This window comes from Hippoglossus hippoglossus, chromosome 9 (genome assembly GCF_009819705.1).
Source record: "Hippoglossus hippoglossus isolate fHipHip1 chromosome 9, fHipHip1.pri, whole genome shotgun sequence".
NCBI classification, from domain to species: domain Eukaryota; kingdom Metazoa; phylum Chordata; class Actinopteri; order Pleuronectiformes; family Pleuronectidae; genus Hippoglossus; species Hippoglossus hippoglossus.
The window spans coordinates 23,422,259-23,446,293 of NC_047159.1; the positions used below are offsets into that span (position 1 = coordinate 23,422,259).

At 40.2% G+C, this 24,035-nt stretch overlaps 1 protein-coding gene across 2 annotated transcripts in view; it reads right to left on the reverse strand.

The window, feature by feature from the left end:
* The window catches only part of hk2 (hexokinase 2), a 33,577-nt gene extending 9,542 nt beyond the window's left edge, over positions 1 to 24,035 (reverse strand). Inside the window, exons 1-12 of one of the 2 annotated variants that reach the window (XM_034595920.1) lie at positions 23,800 to 24,035; positions 21,235 to 21,397; positions 20,525 to 20,673; positions 18,433 to 18,552; positions 18,144 to 18,176; positions 14,980 to 15,075; positions 14,226 to 14,325; positions 12,770 to 12,953; positions 5,958 to 6,119; positions 4,381 to 4,614; positions 434 to 738; positions 180 to 328 (exon numbers count right to left, since the gene is read on the reverse strand). In XM_034595920.1, coding sequence (XP_034451811.1) covers positions 180 to 328; positions 434 to 738; positions 4,381 to 4,614; positions 5,958 to 6,119; positions 12,770 to 12,953; positions 14,226 to 14,325; positions 14,980 to 15,075; positions 18,144 to 18,176; positions 18,433 to 18,552; positions 20,525 to 20,673; positions 21,235 to 21,397; positions 23,800 to 23,862 — 1,758 coding nt within the window. In that variant the 5' untranslated portion in view covers positions 23,863 to 24,035. The remainder of the gene's footprint in view (positions 1 to 179; positions 329 to 433; positions 739 to 4,380; positions 4,615 to 5,957; positions 6,120 to 12,769; positions 12,954 to 14,225; positions 14,326 to 14,979; positions 15,076 to 18,143; positions 18,177 to 18,432; positions 18,553 to 20,524; positions 20,674 to 21,234; positions 21,398 to 23,799) is intronic. The other variant, XM_034595921.1, reaches the window with a different exon arrangement.

The window sequence follows — 24,035 nt, forward strand, 5'->3', positions numbered from 1 at the left end:
TTGAACTGAATATATTTTATTAATATATCTCTACATTCTAGTATGTATGAATAAGTGTCTGACATTGAGTGTGATGATTCAACCTCTCATGACAGAGGTTCTTCAGTTTCTTCTTTCAGATTCACTTATCACTTATTGCATTTCATACTAAATTTGTTCAACCCCTGCTGAAGTTTTACCTCTTCCCCTGTGCCTTGCATGGTCTCCTGTGGGATACTGTAGATCTTGTGGTGCATGTCCACGTTGTGTCTCTTTCCACTTTGCATTCGCACCAGCAGCACCCGAAAGCTCGAACCTCCGAGGTCCAAAGCCAAGAAGTCTCCATGCTCTGGTGAGGACAATAAAGAGAAGAATTAAGAAACCATACACAAAGAATTATACGCAAGATAAATTTTAATAGCAACCAGAAAGTTCATTTATCTCTCAAAGTTACCGGTTCCATCTGGTGTTGATCTGACATAGGTGGGAAGCATCTTGACGCTTCCCTGCTCATGGTTTTGTTTCGACAGGCCTCGCACCATCTCCTCACTCATGCGCTTCTTCACCTCCAGCAACTGTTCGCGGCTCAAACGTAAGGTGTCAAGGACCCGCTGACGCTCCGCATGTTGAGCAGCAAGACGGTAAGCTACTGCTGTTACCATGGCAGCACCCTTCCCACTGCCATCCTGTGACTGCAAAAAACGCACATCACAGTCTGGCACAAGTCTTCGCACCATTTTGTGGAGCCTCCTGGCAAACCTGGGGAAAAAAATTACATTTAGTTATCACTGTTTTCCTTTTTCACATGCACAGAAAAACTCAACGAAGGTTAGCTGCTTATTTATACCATGTTATTTCAGATTCAATCCTCCAGAGGAAAATACAACACAACAGTATGTGCTTCCCATATGTCTCATTGTCTTTGTCCAACAGACAAAAACTGATGACTACAGTGACATCAGTCAACAAAATTAATTTAAAGGATAGCCTGGAGATGTTACACCTAATTTTTATGGAGGGTCTTTTAAACACAAATACAAATTTAAGAAAATACATACACTACCGTTCAAAAGTTTGGGGTCACCCAGACAATTTCGTGTTTTCCATGAAAACTCACACTTTTATTTATCAAATGATTTGCAAAAAGTATAGTCAAACATTGACAAGGTTAGAAATAATGATTTTTATTTGAAATATTAATTTTGTTCTTCAAACTTTGCTTTCGTCAAAGAATGCTCCATTTGCAGCAATTACAGCATTGCAGACCTTTGGCATTCTAGCTGTTAATTTGTTGAGGTAATCTGTAGAAATTTCCCCCCCACGCTTCCTGAAGCACCTCCCACAAGTTGGATTGGCTTGATGGGCACTTCTTGCATACCATACGGTCAAGCTGCTCCCACAACAGCTCAATGGGGTTGAGATCTGGTGACTGCGCTGGCCACTCCATTACAGACAGCATACCAGCTGCCTGCTTCTTCCCTAAATAGTTCTTGCATAATTTGGAGGTGTGCTTTGGGTCATTGTCCTGTTGTAGGAGGAAATTGGCTCCAATCAAGCGCTGTCCACAGGGTATGGCATGGCGTTGCAAAATGGAGTGATAGCCTTCCTTATTTAAAATCCCTTTTACCTTGTACAAATCTCCCACTTTACCAGCACCAAAGCAGCCCCAGACCATCACATTACCTCCACCATGCTTGACAGATGGCGTCAGGCACTCTTCCAGCATCTTTTCACCTGTTCTGCGTCTCACAAATGTTCTTCTGTGTGATCCAAACACCTCAAACTTTGATTCGTCTGTCCATAAAACTTTTTTCCAATCTTCCTCTTTCCAATGTCTGTGTTCTTTTGCCCATATCAATCTTTTCTTTTTATCGGCCAGTCTCAGATATGGCTTTTTCTTTGCCACTCTGCCTAGAAGGCCAGCATCCCGGAGTCGCCTCTTCACTGTAGACGTTGACACTGGCGTTTTGCGGGTACCATTTAAAGAAGCTGCCAGTTGAGGACCTGTGAGGCGTCTATTTCTCAAACTAGAGACTCTAATATACTTGTCTTCTTGCTGAGTTGTGCACCGGGGCCTCCCACTTCTCTTTCTACTCTGGTTAGAGCCTGTTTGTGCTGTTCTCTGAAGGGAGTAGTACACACCGTTGTAGGAAATTTTCAGTTTCTTCGCAATTTCTCACATGGAATAGCCTTCATTTCTAAGAACAAGAATAGACTGGCGAGTTTCACATGAAAGTTCTCTTTTTCTGGCCATTTTGAGAGTATAATCGAACCCACAAATGTGATGCTCCAGATACTCAACTAGCTCAAAGGAAGGCCAGTTTTATAGCTTCTCTCACCAGCAAAACAGTTTTCAGCTGTGCTAACATAATTGCACAAGGGTTTTCAAGGGTTTTCTAATCATCCATTAGTCTTCTAAGGCGATTAGCAAACACAATGTACCATTAGAACACTGGAGTGATAGTTGCTGGAAATGGGCCTCTATACACCTATGTAGATATTTCATTAAAAACCAGACGTTTCCACCTAGAATAGTCATTTACCACATTAACAATGTATAGAGTGTATTTCTGATTAATTTAATGTTATCTTCATTGAAAAAAACGGTGCTTTTCTTTGAAAAATAAGGAAATTTCTAAGTGACCCCAAACTTTTGAACGGTAGTGTACATATGGAAAACAGCAATAGGTACACTACAAATAGACAAATACAGACAGCTAACTCACGGAAAAAGTTAATTCAAAGTAAATTAAATGCACAGGTTGTTTTGAAATGAGAAAATAAAGATGACCTGGAGCAACAGAAAAAGGTAATGGATGTAAAAAAAAAAAAGGGATGATTGTTCCAATCAGAGAAAGCTTTGTATTTGAATTATCTATGTCAAAGAAAAGGAATATTGCAGTCGTGTGAGTGGACATCCTATCCCCAGGTCCCAAGACCTAAAGTACATGTTTTAAAAATGTTTTACATGAGATGGTCAATTAAAATTTACACATTTGAATATAAACAGAATCCATATTGACTTCTAGATTTAAGCTGAAAACAATTAAGTGATTCATACTGGGGCTATATGATATTAGGAAAACATGAGATATGTGATAACCGTGTTGAATTTTGCAATGATGTGACTTGCAATAAATAAGAGAGAGGAGAAAGAGAGCGAGCGGGATGGCTGATTAATGTGCACGCTGCTCTGAAGAAAGATTTAACTCATTAAGAAAAGTATCGATCATTATGTGATGATCAGTGTTGATATTGCGGTGTCATTTCAAACAAATCTAAATCAGTCAGAGCCATCAGCTGAGCCTGTGTGAGAGGGCTCCATCTGATTGGCCAAATATCTTGACATTCAGAGCGTAAATGCATAGCGCATAGAACACCATTTATTGCAGTTCAAGCAGTCATTTGCAGTACGTATATCGCGCATGTTGATATCACGATGGTGATACATTTTCTATATATTGCGCAGACCTAATTCAGACCTAAAACGGTGGTGAGTTCTATGTAGATAGACACCTCAGGACAAAAGTTGTACAAAACATGAAGGTTTTTTTTTTTAAGGTGTTTTGATAAATTATATTAACATAGTCACTAATGGGTAGAATCAAATGAGGGATTATTCTTTTTCTCACTTGGGAATGTTAAACAGTAAATTAAGCCATAAATTGAATCAGTGTTTCCCACACAATTATTATTCTATGGCAGTAGCACGGGTGCAGGTACACACACAAGAAGGCCACTCAAATGCGGAACAAATTCAGAGTGACAGGTACACAGACTAAAGAGTGAAAGATAAGTTCTCAGGTTACAGAAATTACTGCATTGATGCTACAGATGATCGTCTCCGTCCTAAACCTTCCTCTCGTGCTACTATCAGCCCTCAGTGCGGAACATGAAATTGCAAATGAATGAATGTGTCAAACTGTGACTGTAATAAATGGCAAGCAGATCATCAAAAACAATTAGGCAACAGGTTTAAAGACAGGCAGCAGAAATATCTTAAATGCAAAAAATAGTCAAATTTATCTAACGTCAATTTTGCTCAAACTAAAGGGCCTCTAAATGTATTTATCTCCAAACGATTCTTATGTGTTTTTTTAAATAACTGAATCAAAATAGATTAAATACAGATTTTGTGACATTCCTTGAATTCCTTAGACCAAACATACACAGAACAAATATTAAATACATGTGTATATACAGTGAATAGTATGAAATCACACAATTACACAATTACAGCTGTTTGTATTCCACTCAGCTCTATTCCACTGACATGCATTCTGTTCTGCAGCCACTATACACCTGGACTGAAAGATACTGAGCCCCATTGCTTAAGTGAACTGTATATATGCATTTGTAACATACACCAAAGCACATGTGAGGGTGTTCAGGATTACTTACTCTTGATGGTTCTTGTAAACAGAGCCATCTACTCCAATAGTAGTACGCAGCTTCTCAGCCGCTTTGTTATCCCGGATTTGCCGCAGCACTGCTGCTAGCGAGGCAGCACACAAGTGTGCGGCCCGTGTTGATACTATCTGACACACCCTCTGAGTGGTGATGCAGTCCTCAACCGATGGGTCTAGACCCATGCCCCGAAGCACCTCCTCAGCACTTGTCAGGCCTTCCTCATCTCTGCAGGAGAAAACAAATAATCACTACAACTCGGTGGGATCCAAAACACGTTATGTGGTTAAGAAAATTAATTAATGGATTTCTGACAAACAATATACAGGATACAGATGTGTTTGTAGTACTCAGATCGGAAAACAGCTCTGCTCATTCATGGTACAAGATTAATGCATACTGCAAATTTTGCAAAGAAATGTAAACCTTTACAATGTAAGCAACCAAGAGCTGATGTACAGTAGCTTTGGGGTGACAATCACTACTGTTTGTATGATAACAAAACACTATTGAAAAATGGAAACAATGACCACTTCTGATAACAACAACAACCTTATGTTACCCTTAAGAAGATAATCATATAACAAAGTCAAGGGAAGCATTTTAAGGGAAGGTTGCAAACATAATCTCAGTACAGTCTATGCAGGTTTGTATTTACTTGATTTACGAGTGAGTCTGTCAAATGATTGCTAAGTGTCATTCAAATGAATAATATGACCTGAGTGCATCGACTGCTATATTTCCCTATCTGAAAAGAAAGATGAATGGAATGGATTCTCATCTATTCAGCCTTTTGGTGAGCATGCTCTTTGAGTATTTACATTGGTCGGTGAATGACAGTTTGATTCAAACAAGCTTTTACTTTCTGTGGAGTCTTATCTTATGTCCTTTGATGAAATACATTAATGCTGGTTTTGATATCAAATTTATTACATAATTTATAAATAATTTACATTTCTAGATTGAACATGGCTCATATCGTCACCCATTGTTTTAAACCATCTTACACCTTGCAGGACCAGTGATTACTAGAGAAAACCATTTGGGACATCTCGTCATGACAATTATGTATATTTGAAAAATGTATATTTAACACCCTCTAATCAAAGATGGACAGCCCCCTGCTACCAGCGACCCTGGAAAGCAATTATTTTTGAATCTTTGCTGAAACTAAACCCCTAAACCACCACATTGTCTACCAGTGAGAAATGTTCCCCATCCTCTCCTGCCCCTCGGCTGTTTCTCTCTCCTCTCTCTCTCTCTCTCTCTCTCTCTCTCAAATGCACACGCACGCGCAATAGCACACAACTGGAGTCCTCGCTCATTGCTAGACAACGTAGATAACTTAGTTTGCTAAGCTATTTTATATGTTGTATGTGGGGGGGGGGCTGGTAAATTGGCGTATCTTAGCAACACCTCCTTTTTGAATTTGCAGGGAGAGGCACTTAACCCAAAAGTGATTAACAATAACAAACAACTTCAGTACATTTAAGTATTAAGTGGGCACAACTAATCTGCTGTAGTAACATGGTAACAAAGACTTTTTCCAGTAAACAAACATAAAAACTAACTTGTCGTTGTCAATGGTATAGATGTATCTGGTGTTGAAGCTTCCAGTGGTGAGGAGCTCTTTTGTAGTCTTGCCCTTGAACAGCAGCTGCTCTTTGGCCATCCTCACCATGATGAGACGGACCAGTTCTCCCATGTACATGCCACTGATCATCTTCTCAAACCTGCAAACCGCCACACAAAAGTGAAAGAAAACTATATAAAAATACATTCATATTTACAAACAGTTTCATTCACACCTAAGCTGACCTATACCAAAACACAGTAATTATTGATGTGATTGATGTTTCAGCAAGGTCCAAAATTTGACAATACCTGTACAAACACACAATCTGTGAGACTGACAGTTAAAAAGTGCGAAATGATCTAAACATTAAACAGTGGTGTATTTAGTGGTTTTAGATTTTGTTTTTACATCTAAAAGCTGAGATACTTTTGTTTTTCAAACATTTCCCTGTCACATTTCACTCTGTCTGCCATAGCAGGTGAACAGTAATTATGTAGAACAATTTCAAATAGAATATCTAGATTAATTCTTATTTATTATTATTTGTATGGCTGACTAACTCATATCCTGGCATAAATAAGTCACCGTTTTTGTAACCGTCAGTATTTTCTAACACTGACCAGTGTCGGTCGAGGGAACATCTCCAGTCTGTTTCATTACTCAACAAAGCAACCGTGTATTGACTCTTTTAAAAATCATGCCCTGTCCTCCAGCCAGCTGTGGCTGCAGCTGTTGGGACGCGGGTGGCAGGAGCTTCAGTCACAAAGACTGCTCAGCTGCCTAGTGTTTCATGACATCCACGTTTAAACCTTTGAGAGAAAAGCACATATTTGATGACCGTGATGCTCATGTAGTAAGGACAAACAGAGCAGTAACTCTTTCTTTGGTCACAGAGTATCAATGCAGGGCGTCATTGGCGCACCGCTTATCATTTGAGGTTCACAAGGGAGCTGGAGCTAATCGCAGCGAGAGGGGGAACACCCTGGCCCTATGATACGCTGGTGCGTATCATAGGGCCAACATACAGCAGTCAGCCTTCACCACATTCTCATCTTTGACATACACTATGAGAAGGCCCAAATGATTTTTTTGGTTGCTTGATCTCAACATAATTGAACAGCTATAGGAGATTTCTGACAGATGTGTAAGACGCACCACCATCAAATCTCTAAATGAGGGAATATACAGTATTTTGGAAAATTGGTGTTACATTGATCCAGTAGAGTTCCAGACAATTGTAGGATGACATGAAGCACATGGTGGCCAAACAACTTACTATGATTTTCAATTGACTGAACAGGCTGTGGTCAGTCCCACTGATTCACCGCTGTCTCGCAAGCTGTTTTAAGGGGGGAGAGGCGCTTCTGCTCATGCTGAGGGGAGGATGCACCACTGCCAACATGTGCAAGCGTGCACACACACAGTGGTTATTATTTATTGTTCACACATTCACAAGGCAGCGGGAGGTTCTCTGCTCAGCTGCGTTTACAATACCAACAAAACCTCCAGAGGATTCAGGTGAAGGTTGGTGAAAGGACGTATTAATCTCAGGCTCTCACTCCGACATTTGCGTTCACAAATCCACCTCCTCAGGAGAAACTCCAGAGGATGTCTGGAGTATAAACATATAATCAATCACAGTAACAATGCAGTAATCTGACTAAGTAGACTTTGGACCTGTACACACATGGTATTAACATGTGTTTTTTGTGAACCAATCACAAGCAGACAGCTCTAAATACAGGTGTGAATGCACTCAGATCGGATATAGATCCAATCACACCAGACCACATTCTGAGGTGGTCTGGGCCACATGTATCTGCATTCTTTTAGCAGGTGACACAGAGTGACATTGGACACATCTGTAAACTCAGACTGGATAAAAACAACATTATTTGGTCTTAACTAATACAAATGACGTACGTGTTAATTAGCATGTGGAGCGGGGAAGTGAGATCCAATCACAATTGGTCACAGTAGACACATTCAGGATGCATTTTTAATGCCAGGTGTGAACACAAGTACTTAATGCTGGCCACTTGTGATTGGATCTCTCAGGAGGGATGTTAATACCAGGTGTGTATGTATCTGACCAAAACTTACATACAGGCCTGCTCACCATTATTGGCACCCCTTCATGTTTTGCATAACCTGTACAATATCTTCAGAAATAAATGGAAATGTACCAAATTTATATCATCAGGATCTTTTAATTGGAGGTCCAAAGTAATTTAACAAAGAAAATTGTTTTTTCAACTTGCATATTGTAATTTCAAAGAAGAAACACAAAAAACATCATGTGCAGCAATAACGGCACCCCTCTTTAATATTTGGTTGCACACCCTTTGGCAGTGATGACAGCCTCCAAACGTTTCTTGTAGCCATCTATAAGCTTCTTGCACTTCTCAGCTGGTATTTTCTCCCACTCTTCCTTTGCAATTTGTTCAAGCTCTTGAACGTTTGCAGGGTTCTTTTCCCCAATAGCAGATTTCAGCTCAACCCAAAGATTTTCAATCAGATTGAGATCAGGACTCATTGCTGGCCATTTTAAAACAGTCCATTTTTTCCTTTTCAACCATTCCTGCGTGCTTTTGGATGTGTGCTTTGGGTCTTTGTCTTGCTGGAGGACCCATGATCTTCGACTCAAACCAAGTTTTCTTACACTGGGTAGGACATTTCGCTCTCTAAAATCTCTTGATAATTCTCTGATTTCATGATTCCTGTGATACGGTCAAGGCCTCCAGTACCAGATGCAGCAAAGCAGCCCCACAGCATTATGGATCCTCCACCATGCTTAACTGTTGGTAGGGTGTTCTTTTCCTTGTAGGCTTCATTGCACCGTCTGTAAACAAACTGTTGGTGTGCATTGCCAAAAGGCTCTATTTTTGTTTCATCTGTCCACAGAACATTTTCCCAGAAGGACTGCGGTTTGTCCAGGTACTCTTTGGCAAAGATCAGTCGTTCCTTTTTATGTCTTTTCCTCAGCAATGGTGTCTTCCTTGGCCTTCGCCCATAAAGCCCTGTTTGGTTTAGTGTGCGGCGTATGGTACTTGTTGAAACCATGACCCCAGACTGTTCCAGGTTGGCCTTCAGGTCTTTGGATGTTTGACGTGGTGTTTTTTCCACCATTCGCACCAACCTTCGAAGACTTCACTCATCAATTTTTCTCTTCCCCCCCACGTCCAGGGAGGTTCTTGACAGTTCCATGCTTGGCAAACTTCTTAATAACATTACGCACTGTTGAAACAGGGATACCAAGGTCTTTGGAGATGGCCTTATACCCTTTGGAGGTCTTGTGTATGCTAATAATAGCCCTTCTGATGTCCTCAGACAGCTCCTTTGTCTTCACCATTGTGACAAAGGAACAGGGAATAACAGGTGGCTTTTTAAAACACGGAAGTCATCATTCATTGGCTAATTAATGTCACATGGGCACAGACAATTTACCACAGGTGAGTCATAATGTTTTTCCATACTGATTTACAGCAAAGGGTGCCAATATCAGTGACACAGCAAGCTTTAAGTTTTTCTATTCCCCCCTCCCCATTGTTTGTTTTAAATTGTTGTTTATCATTTGCTCTTTTGTATCAAACACAAATTCTCTATAGAAAAAAGTTGTTTCACTTTTTCAGGAGATTTTCCACATTATGTACTTAAACTTCTTGGGAAAAACACTTCAAGCAGTTTCAACTGCTTGAAGTGTTTTGTTAGCATCTAGTATCAAGCTGAAAAGAAAATGGTTGCTACAAAACAAATTTGATTTGTGAACAAAATGCCTATTATGTCAACTCCGTCAGATTTTCTGTGTGACAGTGGTGACAGGCGAATTACGGAGTTGACATTCAATGAGAAGTCATAATCTTGTGTTTTTTGAGTCACTCTAGTCAAATACAGAAATAGATCATTAGTTTGTCTAATAATATATAAATACTGAATATGTGGCATCAGCATCTTCTGCTTTTTTATTGCTTTTGTGAATTGATAGCCATCAACTCTATCAGGGGTTGAGGGAACCCATAATGATGAAGGTACATAGACACACTCCCTCTCGAGTACAGGAAAATATGATTAATAATATTGAGTGTTCTTTTTGTGTATTTTAGTCCAGCATGGCTCGGGAACATCTGTCACTGGAGAAACGTAAAAGGAGGAACAGAGAGTATCAAAAAAAGTGGATAGAGAAAATCAGTACACAGCCATAATTAAAAGAAGAATTTCTAAGACAAGAGAAACAGAGATGGAGACAGAGAGTTAGGGAAGGAATATAACGCAAACAGAAGATTGGACTGAAAGAGAACAGATGAAAAGGAAAAAGAATCGGAAGCATAGCCAATACTGGCTGCTGAACAAAATCTGGCAATTTGGTCTAAAATACAAAACCCTATGGCCAAAGGAATCCAAGGTCAAAATGAAATACACACTTAAATGTAAATAAAACAAGATATTCATTGTTTTGTTTGTTTGTTTTAATTCTTTAATTTATTGATTCAATGTATGTGAGAGCTAAAATGATTACACATTTAAGTTTTTGTCACCACCGTCAGATATGGATCAACTCCGTCAGGTTTATGTCACCTCCGTCATTAATATTTTAATAATATTTCAGAAATATATTCCCTATTTTTGAGGAATTGTTGGTCATATATGAAAATGTAATCTGTCTCCTAACATGAAAAAGTGTTTTTAAATCTTAAAAATACTTTGATAGCTGTTAAAAGGTATAGTTAAAATTATATTATATGATCGAATTAAAAAAAAACTTTAGAACCTAAAAAAATGTATTCATATTTTAAGTAATTTTCTTGAGGGCTCCGTCAGCCTTGGTAAAAAAATGTTTTTGTTATAGTTTGAATAGGTCTAGCCTAATGTGATAGAAAAAAAATCTGTGTTTTTTCTATTATTTGGTTAATTTGTTATTTATTGTTTACTTGTGATCCTATTAATTTGGCAGGAAATTAATCCAGCACCAGTTCACCTGTGTAGGAAGGAAAGAGGGTGAGTGGGGACGCTGTATTTTTTGTTGACCGCTAAACTTCGTTACGCAACCTGCTATTTTCCGTTTGATGAGTTTGTGCATTGACAATCAAGTGGATCTTCTTTTTTCTTGCATAAAAGTTTAAACACATTTTTACGGATTGCTGTGATTTTTGGATCAGCGCATCATTCAATTTATTAGGCCCTACCTCAGCCTCTCAGCGACATTTGTTTTCATGAAGTCGCTACAAGGCTATTTATGTATTTTTACATGTATTTATGCATTTATTTATTATTTACTACTAATGGCATTTCAGCTTTGCAGCTCAGCGTATAGCTCAGTGTCTCTGTGTTTCTCCTGTGTTTCTCCCGAGTGTATGCGTCCCTTGCGTGTCTCTCTCTCTCTCTCTCTGGCAGCTCCACTGCGGCCTTTTGAATCCAGGGAGAGTTGATTGGCAAACTAGTCTCAGCTGTGCCAATCCCCTCTCCTTGGTTCACCTGGAGGTTCTCACTGAGCCACCTTCACATACCCCCATCACCGAATTCAGGCCAGGGAGCCATCCGGACTGACCTACTCACCCCCCTCCCCACAGGCCACGAGAGGAAGCCAGCCCGCGAAATCTCGGTGGGTCGAGCAGGGTGGCACTGCCGCACGGGCGCAGTGGACCCAGGAACTGATGGGCACTGGGGACACAGGAACCGGAGGGGCTGCTGACGTCACTGCCGACGAAGAACCCAGAACAGGAGATAGCGTGGAGACAGATGCATGCGTCGACATCCAAACCGCCTGACCCGGAACCGCGCCCTCCACCAGCTGTCAGGCCCCGTCCGGGCCAGCAGACGCTCCATCAGTGCCGTCTTCCTCTCTGCCTGCCTCTGGAGCGCCTCCAGCCATCTACTTTCCGCTGCCTGCTTTCGATACGCGGCACAGAGTCCTCCGCCATTCATACCAGTGCCATTTCCGCCTGCAGGTCCTTGTCTCTGGCTTGGCGCCAGAATGCCAATGTCTTAATATATAACCAGTGGTAGAGCACATCTGTTGGTTTCTCTTCTTTTTTTCCAGACAGGTCCTTGTCCCGGTCCAGATCACTGAGCCACGTTTCAGTGAAGGCCAGTAAACAGGTTTCCTTCACTGTTTGAATGTGCCCAAGCCTCCAGCTCATCCAACTTGTTACAGATAGACTGTACATTAGGGAGCAGGACTGTAGGGAGGGCAGGCGGATTACGACAGTTTTAGAGGCCCATGTTCGTGAGTCTCCGACGTATTCAACCTCTTCTCCCTCTTCTCGGATGTGTAAACTTTGCGTCTGGTCTGTGAAGCTCTAGTGGAATGTTTACCGGCACAACACCGTCAGTTTTGGACCGGAATGACAAGCTCATGGCTTAAGGTGATTCTCCCAGGAAAGGTGCCATAATGTGCACCCACTTCGTGTCCAATCTCTTGACTGGTGTAAAGTCCGAGACAGAATACACACAGAAGCAAGTCCACAAACGACCCCATTGTCGGTATACTGAGTGATTGACACACAACAGACTCACGTAAAAAAGACAGGAAAACCACTTTCAAACAGCAACGCTGGTAAGCTACTCGAGTCGCACAATGCGGAGCGCCCCGGAAGCAAATGTACATTATGTTTTCATTAACAGCAAACAGCATTAGTAAGAAATTGAAACAGCAGCAGGCCAGAAAAAAGGGAGGGTTCAACTCTAAAAAATATATAGATTTGAGCAATTAAATATAAAGAGCTCTCTAATAGAAGTCTGTCTGTCGAGGAGTTAACTGAAGCCACAACCACATATTATATGTTTAACCAAGTTAGATGAGACACTCACAGCTGTTTTCCAGGGTTCAGAGAGCCTGCATCGATTTCTCGGTCAATGTCAGTGCGCAGGTCCTCCAAGGCACCATCATCTCCAAAAGCACCCCACTCTGTATTAACACACATCCGCCCCTCATCACCATCCAGCACCTCGAGGTTCCTCATCTGTTCCATGTAGCAGGCATTGGTCCCCGTTCCTGTTGAGGGAAGGGATGATACCACAACAATAACAATTACAAAGTTCTCAGGGATGACAAAACATATTAATGCAGTATCTAAATCCAGTGTCACTGTCACCCTCTCCAAGCAAACTCCAGTAAAAGAGGCTTGATTACTTTCAGTGTGTGTTACTTTGAACCCTGCGTTTTCAACAACAGAGAACGGTCACATATCCGCTGCTATAAAAATGTTGCTCGTTATTGCTTTGACACGGTCTGAATTATTTGCAAGGGGCAGCTTAAATGCCGCGGGAAGCTGGGTTTGCACGGAACTCTTTTTTTTTGCTTGTCTCGCTAATGTTATTGTTATTCCGAATGTCAGTGGGACATCACTATGGTCATGCCATTTCAAACGAGTCTGTATGTTTGATGTGCTACCAGCTACATATCCGATAGCAGTTGCACAATGTCGGCTTTTGTACGATCCACTTGTCTATGTCTGTAGTCATTATAGTTGACTGCGACACTGAAGTTTTCCCACACAGGGGACTTAAATGATGAGGGAGGGTCTTCACACAAACTACAGCACTGGTCCTTCGCTAATGTTGTCCCTTGAAATTTGAGACCAATACGCACACAAATTAGTTCCACACGTGGGCTCGCTGCATTGCGTACCGAACCGAAAGGCTTGTATCAGAAATTTTCGGTTCTGATACATATACCGTTACGCCCATTATTAAAAAAATTAAGGTAGACCTGTTATGATAAAAATGTTGATGGATGTATTTTGTCCCAGAAACTATTGTGATAAATGATATGATTATTATATATATAGTATTGTCATCATCAGAAAGCAAACGAGTCGCTGAGAGGCTGATGCCTAATAGTTTGAATGACGAGCCATCACTGAAATCACTAAAGTGCATTTCAACTTCTTTTAAAGAAAACAGAAGATCTACTTATTGGAACGTGCACAAACTCATAGATTAAAGCAATCACAGTGATCAAGCGGAACATAACGTAGCAGATAAACCAAAAATATGGCGTCCCCACTCACCCTCTCTCCAACCTACACAAAGGGGAACAGGTGCTCATATAAACTATAACCCCCAGCTCATATCCTATGTGACCTACGTCTTGCCAAATTCATATGATCACAAATAAACAATAAATAAGAATACCCATAAATACCAACTCCTTACAAATTTTATCATAACCAAAATAATAATATTCTTCTTAGACTTATTCATGGCTCCTACAATAATATTAGAGCATAATCCTGTACAGCCTTTCAAAGAGCAATGAACTCACCTACAATGAGGCCAATTTCACAGTGATGATCCTCGTAGCCACAGGTCATCATGGTTCCCACTGTGTCATTAACCACTGCCACGACGTCAATGTCAAAGTCCTGCCATGACATGTAAAATCAGCACAGATGTGACATACTGGCAGTCGACCAAGGCACATACCACATAATTGAAACATTTGACATCATACCCCTCTCCCCATGTTTCATTTCTGTATCTAACTACTGCTTTCACATTAAGACAAAAGTACCCAAATAGTTATCTTTATCAGCAGCACATACTTTATTAGGTTATAAAAGTGTGGTAAAATACAAAGAACTGATTTAAAAAGGTAAAATGAATGGCAAATTATTAACGCAATATACTTTCGTTTTCTTTAAATTTTACTTTGATTCAAGCAGGTAACCTGTTGTGGACTAGATACAACACAAGGAGAGTTCTGACTGTGTTTTAAATGTTATGTTTTTAGGATGTTTTCTTACCAAGTATACAGTAAGTCAACGTGTTTCTGTGTCCTTTTTTTTTTAGCTCTGCTCCGAAGTCAACCCAACTTTTTTGATCTGGTTAAACTTTTTTAACTCACTCAGGTGTGTTTTTACCTCAATTCGAACCTTCCTGGTAAATATGCAGCTTATCTAATCTTTCCAGTGACTTTGCAGTGCTTTGTACCCAAAAACATCTGTTCTCTCACTTTGTTCACATTTTAAAATGTACAAGAATTAGAACATTTTTTAAACCATCATTTGTTCAATTACCCCTCGTTTTTTGATGGATTTCCTCAGAAGGCTGACCACATCTTTTCCCTCCACTCCACTGGACTTGAAACCTTTGGTCCAAGACATCAAAACACTCTGCAAATATGAAAACAAGACAATCAAAATCAAAATGGTGTCATAATAATTGATTAGTAACACACTAGTGTTTAATTCCGGGAAAATGGTTTTGTCTGAATCCACTTCCAACCTATTTCCCGTTTCCTGCGAAATGTAAATAGCTGCACTCTAAATGTAAATTCATTGGGTTGATATGTAAACATAAAAAATCTATGTTCATATGCAGATATTTTTAAGGTGAAAACTCTCTGAAAAAGGCAATTGACTAAATTTCTCACTGCCAGTAGTATGGGACACATATTCCAGTTATTTATGCAAAGGACAAACCTGAAGACAGCTACAATAAGAAGGGATGGAAATTTGATTGACCTGAAGTGGGCCACAATATCTGTTAAGCAAGACTGTCTTAGAAAATAAGTTTATTATTTCGGGCTGAAACACACCGGCGGTGGTCATAACTACAGAAAGGGACTGCGAGTGAGCTGCTACTTGCAGCACTGATGGATCCATCAAGTCTTATCCTCGGGTTGTTGACTATATAGTGCTTTATATGCCTGATGCCTGTGGTTTGTGCTGTCAGCCTCAGTGTGAGACAGAGTTTAGCCAACTAAGTTAGCCTGGTGCAAAGACGATGTTATTTTCAATCTATGGTCTATTAACGTAGACGCTTATTTTGATAAGCGATTAATGTGATGATTATTAATTATATTGATTGTTAATCTGATATAAAGACAAAATCTATATATATATAGTTTGTTCGAAAAGACTATTAATATTCTTGTACAAAGTTATTCTTATATGTATAACAGACATCTGCGACTTAATTATGATGGTAATTCCAGATTCAGATATTTACAATTTAATTCTGACTAGTCATAATCCAAGTTCAAGACGTCTTAAATTCACCTAAATTCAAGACACCTTAAATTAAATTTGAGCTGGAATGGCAAACCTGACACCTGGGCTTTGCCTCAACTTCTATTAGAGGTAATGAGGTAAATCAGACAGCATTAACAAGTCCATGGAGGTGGTAGAATTCAATACTGTAATATTTAGCATGGGATGAATGAGAATGAGTTTGTTCTTTATCTTAAATTCACGTAGATAGATAGATAGATAGAGGCGAGGAGTTGCAGTCTTATTGCTATGGGCAGGAAAGATTTCCTGTATCTGTCCTTGCGGCAGCGGAGCTGAACCAATCTGCTGGAGAGAGTGCTCCGCTGTCTGTCCACTAGGTGGTGGAGAGCAGGGCACTGAACTATCACAAGCATCCTCTCCACCACCACTTCAAAAGAGTCCAGTTTGCAGCCAATGACGGAGCCAGCCTTCTTTATCAGTTTGTTAAGTCTGTTGGTGTCACCGGCTCCGATGTTGCTCCCCCTGTAGACCAAAGCAAAGTACATTGCACTGGCTACAACAGACTGATTTTCAAGATTTCCAACATCTTGCTGCACACGTGGAAAGATCTCGGCTTCCTCAGGAAATCAGGAGTCTGCTCATCCCTTTCTTGTACCCAGCGTCAGCATTGGTTTTAAAATACAGACCGTCGTCGATGTGGACCCCCAAGTACTTGTAATCCTCCACTGTGCCAACATCCTCTCCCAGAATACGCAGTGGCTGTGAAACCATCCTCTTCCTCCCATCACTTACACACCCAACCACTGCAGAGTCATCAAAGAACTTTTGCAAGTGACTTGGAGTTGTAATGAAAGTCAGAGGTGTACAATGTGAAGAGGAAGGTAGTCAGACAGTCACTAATCCAGGAGATGGTGGATGTGTCTACCTCATAAGCACTGGCTGGATGGTGTTGAATGCATTGGAAGAATCAAAGAATGTGATTCTCACAGTGCAATGATCCAGATGTTAGTGGGCTCAGTGCAGCAGGTAATAATTGCATCATCCCCTACCAGACGAGGCTGGTAGGGGAACTGTACAGCGTCCAGTGATGATTTCATCTGTGGTCTGAGGTTGGCCAGGACCTCTAGTACATGAGATGTGGGGGCAACAGGTCAATAGTCGTTGATCTATAAATTGTGTCTTGAAATATGGTCAGATCTTCATCTAGGTTATATTAATGGAAGAAAAAACATATTTCAACTAACAACACACAAATCATTGTATTCTTCTAGTCCACATTGAATACAACATTCACAGTATAGAGTGGTGTCCTGTAGGGCTGACCCGACGCATCATACTGAAGGTGGCTGCACCCTAAGAGCAAGCTGAAGCGGGAAAAATAGCCCACTAAAGCATAGGTTACTAATAGGTGGACTGTGGTCTGGAAACAGACTCAGACGCCATTCCATACAGATCCAGACCTGTTATAAGTTAGTAAATCCTGGCAGCACAGAGTTTACTTCTCTCACTGAACAAGAGAAAGTGGGAACAAAGAGAAAAGGAGTGTTAAAGCTCTTTAGCTGTTAATACTTGTTGAGATTGTTTATGTGTGAAATGTAATTAAGAAAAAAGAAGAATGGGGGGAAACTCAAACTACATCTATTTATTTATTTATTTCTAAAATTAAGCACTTTATTTTATGATGCCTTTCTCAAAAGCTCTGTATTTTTCTTTCACGGCTTTGTGTTCACTATCATGCTCCCTCTTTTCATTCAGCTTATAGGTCTCTCGACCACTGCTGCTCTGTCTGTCTGTCTCCCTCCTCGTTGAGTGGAGTGAAGCAACAGTTGTCAAAAGTGTTTGCGTTTTACATTAAAGCCTCAAAGAAAATCTGTTGTTACAGTCCTAATTGATGGCGCCGCAGTTCCTTCCCCCGATCAGTATCGTGCAGACTCTGGCTACAAATACACAAGAAGGCAGCGTTCATATCCAAGTAAATAAATAACAGATTGACATCAAACCAAAAACATCTAGCTATAGTGGCCCCATCAGAGCCCAGGACGTATATCAATATAGATGCCATGGATTGACCTCAGAGAACCATTCCCACTAGACATCCTCAGATTAATAAAATTAACTCTCCCCTGAATGTTGTTGAGGTCAGATCTACGGCTACAGAAGCAACTTTTGTGATGTTGTTGCTGCCAAAAGAGGTTTTGAGCAGATACTAAATCTAAGATTACACTTACTTTTTCCACGAACAGTGTAAATGTTTGAGGGATCTATTCAATAAAGACACAGAATTGTGCGTTATTTGCTTATGTACATTTTCTTATCTACATATTTCTAATGTAGATAATGATCAGGTCACATTTTCTGACGGATTAATTCAGACAGGGTTTGGATTATTTTTGTTGATGCTATGTCGGATTACACTCACCAGTGTTTTCACAGATTTTTTATTTAAATGATAATGAAAGTTTCTCTTGTGCTTCAAATATTACTTGAAATAAAGAGAATACCTTCTCCATCACTTACCTCATCCAACTTGGTCTGCTGACAGGGAAAAGAGAAGGTGAAGCCCAGAGGAAGCTTTTTATCCTTTATGCCCATCTTTTCCAGGAAATTAGATAGACAATCAACTACGTGATCAAATAACTGCAGAAGAGAGAAAACGTAATTTTTCTAATTAACATCAATATAGTAGTAAGTAACAATTATCTTGTCTGTCTGTCTGTCTGTCTGTCTGTGTGTGTGTGTGTGTTACTTTAACACTTTGGTTTGCATGATTTTCAGTGGAGAAATGCATTTTTACTAGGGCTGGGCGATATGATTACAATTATTTTAAACTTCTACCTCGATTATGATTAATTAACGATTATTTTATGGTTATTTTTAAAACATTGCCCACATATTTTTTTTAGCAGCAGGGGAGGGCCTGCAACCCTCTCCCCCAAAAAAAATTGACATAACAAAAAAATTAGAAGAAATAATAAAATCAATTGTGATGTAATAATTTTTCATTATTTTGATGTTCTCCACATCAATGCAGTAAGGCTTGTGTGATGAAAAACTAAATAAAAAAAACTAGCCATAACAGTATCCGGGTGGCCCCACAATTTTTTTTTTTTTTTTACATCAGTCGATATTGCTATATATCACGATATAAATCATATCAGCGCCACTGCACTGAGGCGCATTACTCTGCTTCTCTCCTTTTTTCTAATCACTCACATGAAGAGCTGATCTTTATAATAACCTGCTGAATTCTTATTCATGTTCCTTGATAAACGGGGCGTTGTTTGTTCTGCAACGTGTGTGTATGTGTGTGTCTGCCCGTCTCTGTCACTCTTCACACAATCTGACAATCAAATTTATTTAGTTATTAATCAATGCTGTTGGATCATGAATCTGGATCGTTCTGCTCACTTTAACCCTGACTTTCCATGTCACGTTACGTGGTGTTGTGTGTGGCAGATAAACTGAAACTAGAACGAAACAAACACAAACACAAATTTCAAGTACTGTGTTGGTGTTTATTGTCAATGTGTAAAGTGTGCGCAGGTCAGCAGGAGAGTGTGGAGGGAGGAAAGTATTATCCAAATTAACACGAGCAAAATTAAGTTGGTGAGATGGTTTAAATGTCAGCTTCAATACTCTTTTAGTTAATTGCCCAGCCCATATTTTTACCATTTTCTGCTAATTCAGCTCAGACTTTAGACATTGCTTGGCAAATCATCTCTGCTTTTTGGTAATCACAGGGCATTTGTATTCAGCAGATGCATTTTCTAGTTGTAAGTTTTAGTAGCATTTGTATTACTTACATTTTAGTAATTTATTAAAGGTTATTTTATTTCCACTGGTAATGTTCTAGGAGCCTATACTTGCACATACCTAAAATAAACCTGATCAATGAATTAGCTGTTCTTTGTCTACCCTTGTTTTAAAAGGATGCTGAAAAACGAGTTCATAAATTTAGTGGATTGGGTGACGGTAATTCTTTATTATCATAATATCCCAGTAAGTCTATGAAAAGTCTCTAGTTTAGACAAAATGTTCAGACTGGAAGTAGACGAATGGATCATATTACTTCTGTTTTACCTTCTCTGCATTTCCTCCCTGTAAAATTCCGAATAGAGGGAAAAATCCTGCTTCTTACAACAAAGCTTTCAATGATCAATCCCTCACAGTACTGCATTATCAAGACAGATCACTTGGCTCTCTAAATGCAGACTCACTTGTGGCTTCTAGAGTCAGTAACAGAGGGATGGGAGGTAGAGCCTTCAGCTACCATGCTCCTATCCTATGGAACCAGCTCCCAGTTTGGTTCGGGAGGCAGACACCATCTCTACAAAATGTCCCTTTTTGATAAAGCTTTCTCTTCTCTCAACCCAGACCGGTAGAGACACATGTCCCTCCAACCTATATCTATAATGTTTTCACTTTGTTTTTCCAAGCTGTGTACTCTGACATCTACTGCATGTCTGTATGACCTGGAAGAGTCTGTTGCTCTTCTGGAGGTTTCATCCATTTATTTATATATATATAGAAGTATTTAATAAGTTTTATATTATTTATGTGTGTTTTATTTATATTTGCTCATTAGAAAGAGGGCTGTCATGACTCTTACCTCAGACCCGTTGCCTCTCATGAGGTGTTCAGGGATGGCATAAATTTGATTTTCCATCTCCACCTTTTGTTTGCCATCAGCCATGACTTTGACCAAGAGCACTCGGAAGTTGGATCCACCAAGGTCAAGGGACAGGAATTCACCTTGTTCTTTTATGAAACAAAAGGATCAATACATAAATACATACATTTTCAAGCTATAAAAGTTCCAACCCCATTTCTCATCTGGCCACAACTCAGTCACTGAAAAACATTCAAGAGCAGTATCTCTCCATTATTTTGCTTCTCAGAACTGCTTCTAATCTGTTGTGTGAGGTAGACTCTTTTTCAAGCATGCTGCACTTCGACCAAAACTCTGACTGCCGTTTCAGTAGACAGCTCGGCTGGCCTTCATCTCTAGGGTGGAACAAAAACCCTTTTATAACATAGGACAAGATAGATGTATGCTATCAAACCAGTTCAGTGTCAGTCAATATAATTTTTTCCTGATTCATCTTGTTATATCGTGTTCACAAGAATGAAACGTGGCATGACCAGATGGAGGGATGGACAACTTGAACACATGATAAAAAAGACCATCAGACTTTCTATAGAGGTAGATACCTTTAGAGGTAACACTAGTTAGCTGCCTGAATGGGTGAATTAATTGCTGTAACTCAGGTTGAAGGTGTCCACTTTATAAACTAGTCTCTGTTATGATAGGGCCATTACCTGTTCCATCAGGGGTTGAGCGCACAAATGTGGGCAGCATCTTGACAGCAGCTGTGGGGTTGGTGTCTCTACACAAGCCTTTGTCCATCTCTCGTCGAAATCTTATTGACAAATCCATCAAAGTCTCATCTGAGAGCTGAAGATGATGCAGGTATTTATCCACCTAGACCATTTTGGAAAGGAGAACCCATTATATTACTAACTCATGCATTTGACAACTGACTAAATAATTCAAACAGTGAATGTATTGTCGCTTCATTTTATAAATTACATTCAAATAACACATTTAGAAGGTTTAGAATTAAAGGGCTATATTTTAAGTGCATGCAGTGTATCAAGTTTCAAATATGGTAAATGGGGTGTTAATGTGGAGCATAAACACAAAACTCAAACTCACACGTAGAAATTGATCTTTATAAAAACCTGCTGAATTAATATTTATTGCTTCGTTCTTCAACAATGAAGTTAAAACACTGAGGTGCGTCCAAACTGATAATCACATGTATTTGGAAATAATCAATGGTGTCGGATCATAACTCCGGATCATTCCGCTCACTTTAACCCTGATGTCCTGTCTGTGCATGTCACGTTACGTCTTGTGTTGTGTGGCAGGTTTAAACGTATGCGTCTCATAAACTCTAGAGCAAATCAAACAAACACAAGGTAAACATCAGTACTTAATGTGCATCTGTCCTGATCCTGAAGCAGCGCAGGTGATAATTGTTCAACGGTGGAAACCTGCTAAAACAATTAACGGCACAGCGCTATTCTCATCACCATTGGCTGTTCGTGTTGACTGTCAAAACATGGATTGAATAAGTTCTATCGACGTTGTATCGACCATGTCTCATATTTCTATTGAGGAAAACTTCTATTGCGATAATTATCTTTATCGTTTTATCGCCCAGCCCTACAGGCAGCGCGTGAATGCATAGTACACGGAACACCATTTATCTCAGTTCAAGCTGTCTTTTGCTATACGTATATCGCGCATGATGATGATAAAGCAATTTGAAAATACAGGCCTAGTACTTAATAACACTGTTCATTAGTAACTAATGACATCATCAAATTAATTGTTATCATTTCTGTACCCTGGTTCTGTGCATGCTGTCCAGACCAGGAATAATTAGGAAGATTCACAGAGGGCTGCACCAGTTGTAAGGCTACAAGGACCAGTGACAGCGTCACTAAATACAAGACCTTTATAAATAGATGATGACACATTAGCTTTGAGCAGTAAGCTAACTTATCCATGACTAACTCTGCGTCACCCCTGACCTCTGAGGTGTGACGATGTTCCACGCCATGCATAGTTTGGATTATAACCATGTACACCCAGATGTGAGAGGATGAAAGCAAGAAGAGTAGATTAAAAAGAAAAGATGCAGAAATAAAATTGAAAAGGGGGGAGCTGAATAAGACCAGAGTTGAAAAGAAAAGCTTAATGAGCTCACAAACTGCTTATGCTAAACTCAGCATCTTGTTGAAAACAAGCTTGAAGCTCAGTGAAGGTACATAAAAAGTGCCAGAAGTTGATTAGATAGTTATGCATCGCAGTTACAGTCTCACATAAAAGCAAAATGGTACGTTTCAATGCCACCTGAGTGTGTTGATTAGAGTATCCTCTAAGCTGCAGCTGTCTGTAGATATTTAGTTGCAAGAAGTTAAAAAGAGGCAGAACCAAGCGCCAGTCATGAGCCCATAACTCCAGAAGGGACAAGTACTGTAGGCTCAAATAATGTTGAAAAAAGAAGAACAATTCTGAAGGGAAGGAGGGTAGAATTGTGCTTAGATTTGTAACAATTACTGTATGTAAATGTAATTTAGGGCACTTTCACACTGAATGCACCTTGTCGGAAGATATCAGTGGACATTTAGGCTTAAAACACGGTGTAAATGACCTTGTTTTGAGTCAAAACTTCTGATCAGGAAACTCTGTTTTCACTGTTTGTTTGCTGCTGTCCTTCAACAAAGTCACTGACAGGCTGCTTCACATGAACATGCCTCTGATCTCAATGTGTAGTGGAGTGAGTGGGGGCGGAGCCCCGGGGGCCTGTGTGTGTGCCCGGAGCCATTGGAGTTTTTACACACACACGCACACGCACACGGTTCATATTGCTAATAAACAGAACCATGTTTAGTTTAAACCAGACCAACATCACTTCTTGGACAAAACGTTGGTCTATTGGTCTATTTTAGGGAAACATGCGTTATGCGATAATGTTGTTGAATATGAAGATGACAATATGACGTACTATTAATAAACAAATGCTTAACTGTGTTAAAGTCTTTCTGCTTTGGTTTCACTGCTAACATGGACCACATACAGTAGTGAACCATGTCATGTGTAATGTGATATTACAGTGCTGCGGTTACAGGTGATGTAAATCAGGGCGGTTGTGTGGACTGAGTTAGAGTTGACGTGGAACACGATTGAAAAACGAAACCAGCCTGTAAATGTGTTCCTGGCAGCGGGCAGGCAGCCACTGGGACCCCGCTGTCACCCCGCTGTCACCCAACACACTCAAACCAACCAGCCGAGGGTTTGACACCAGTACTCACCTTAAGCGCCTGGTCGTCGTGGAGCTCGGTGCAGTAGTTAGCCAGCAGGCTGGAGGCTAGCATGTTAGTAACTGATGTGGGACGACTTTTCGCCCTGCTCGTCCTCCTGCTTTAGACCTGAAGAGAACAAAGACGACTTCCTCTGACAATAATAAGCACTAAAACAATAATATCTTCAGCCTCCGCTCGGGTTCTTCTCCACAACTCGTAGGTTCTGTTGAGTTGTGCTGTCGCCC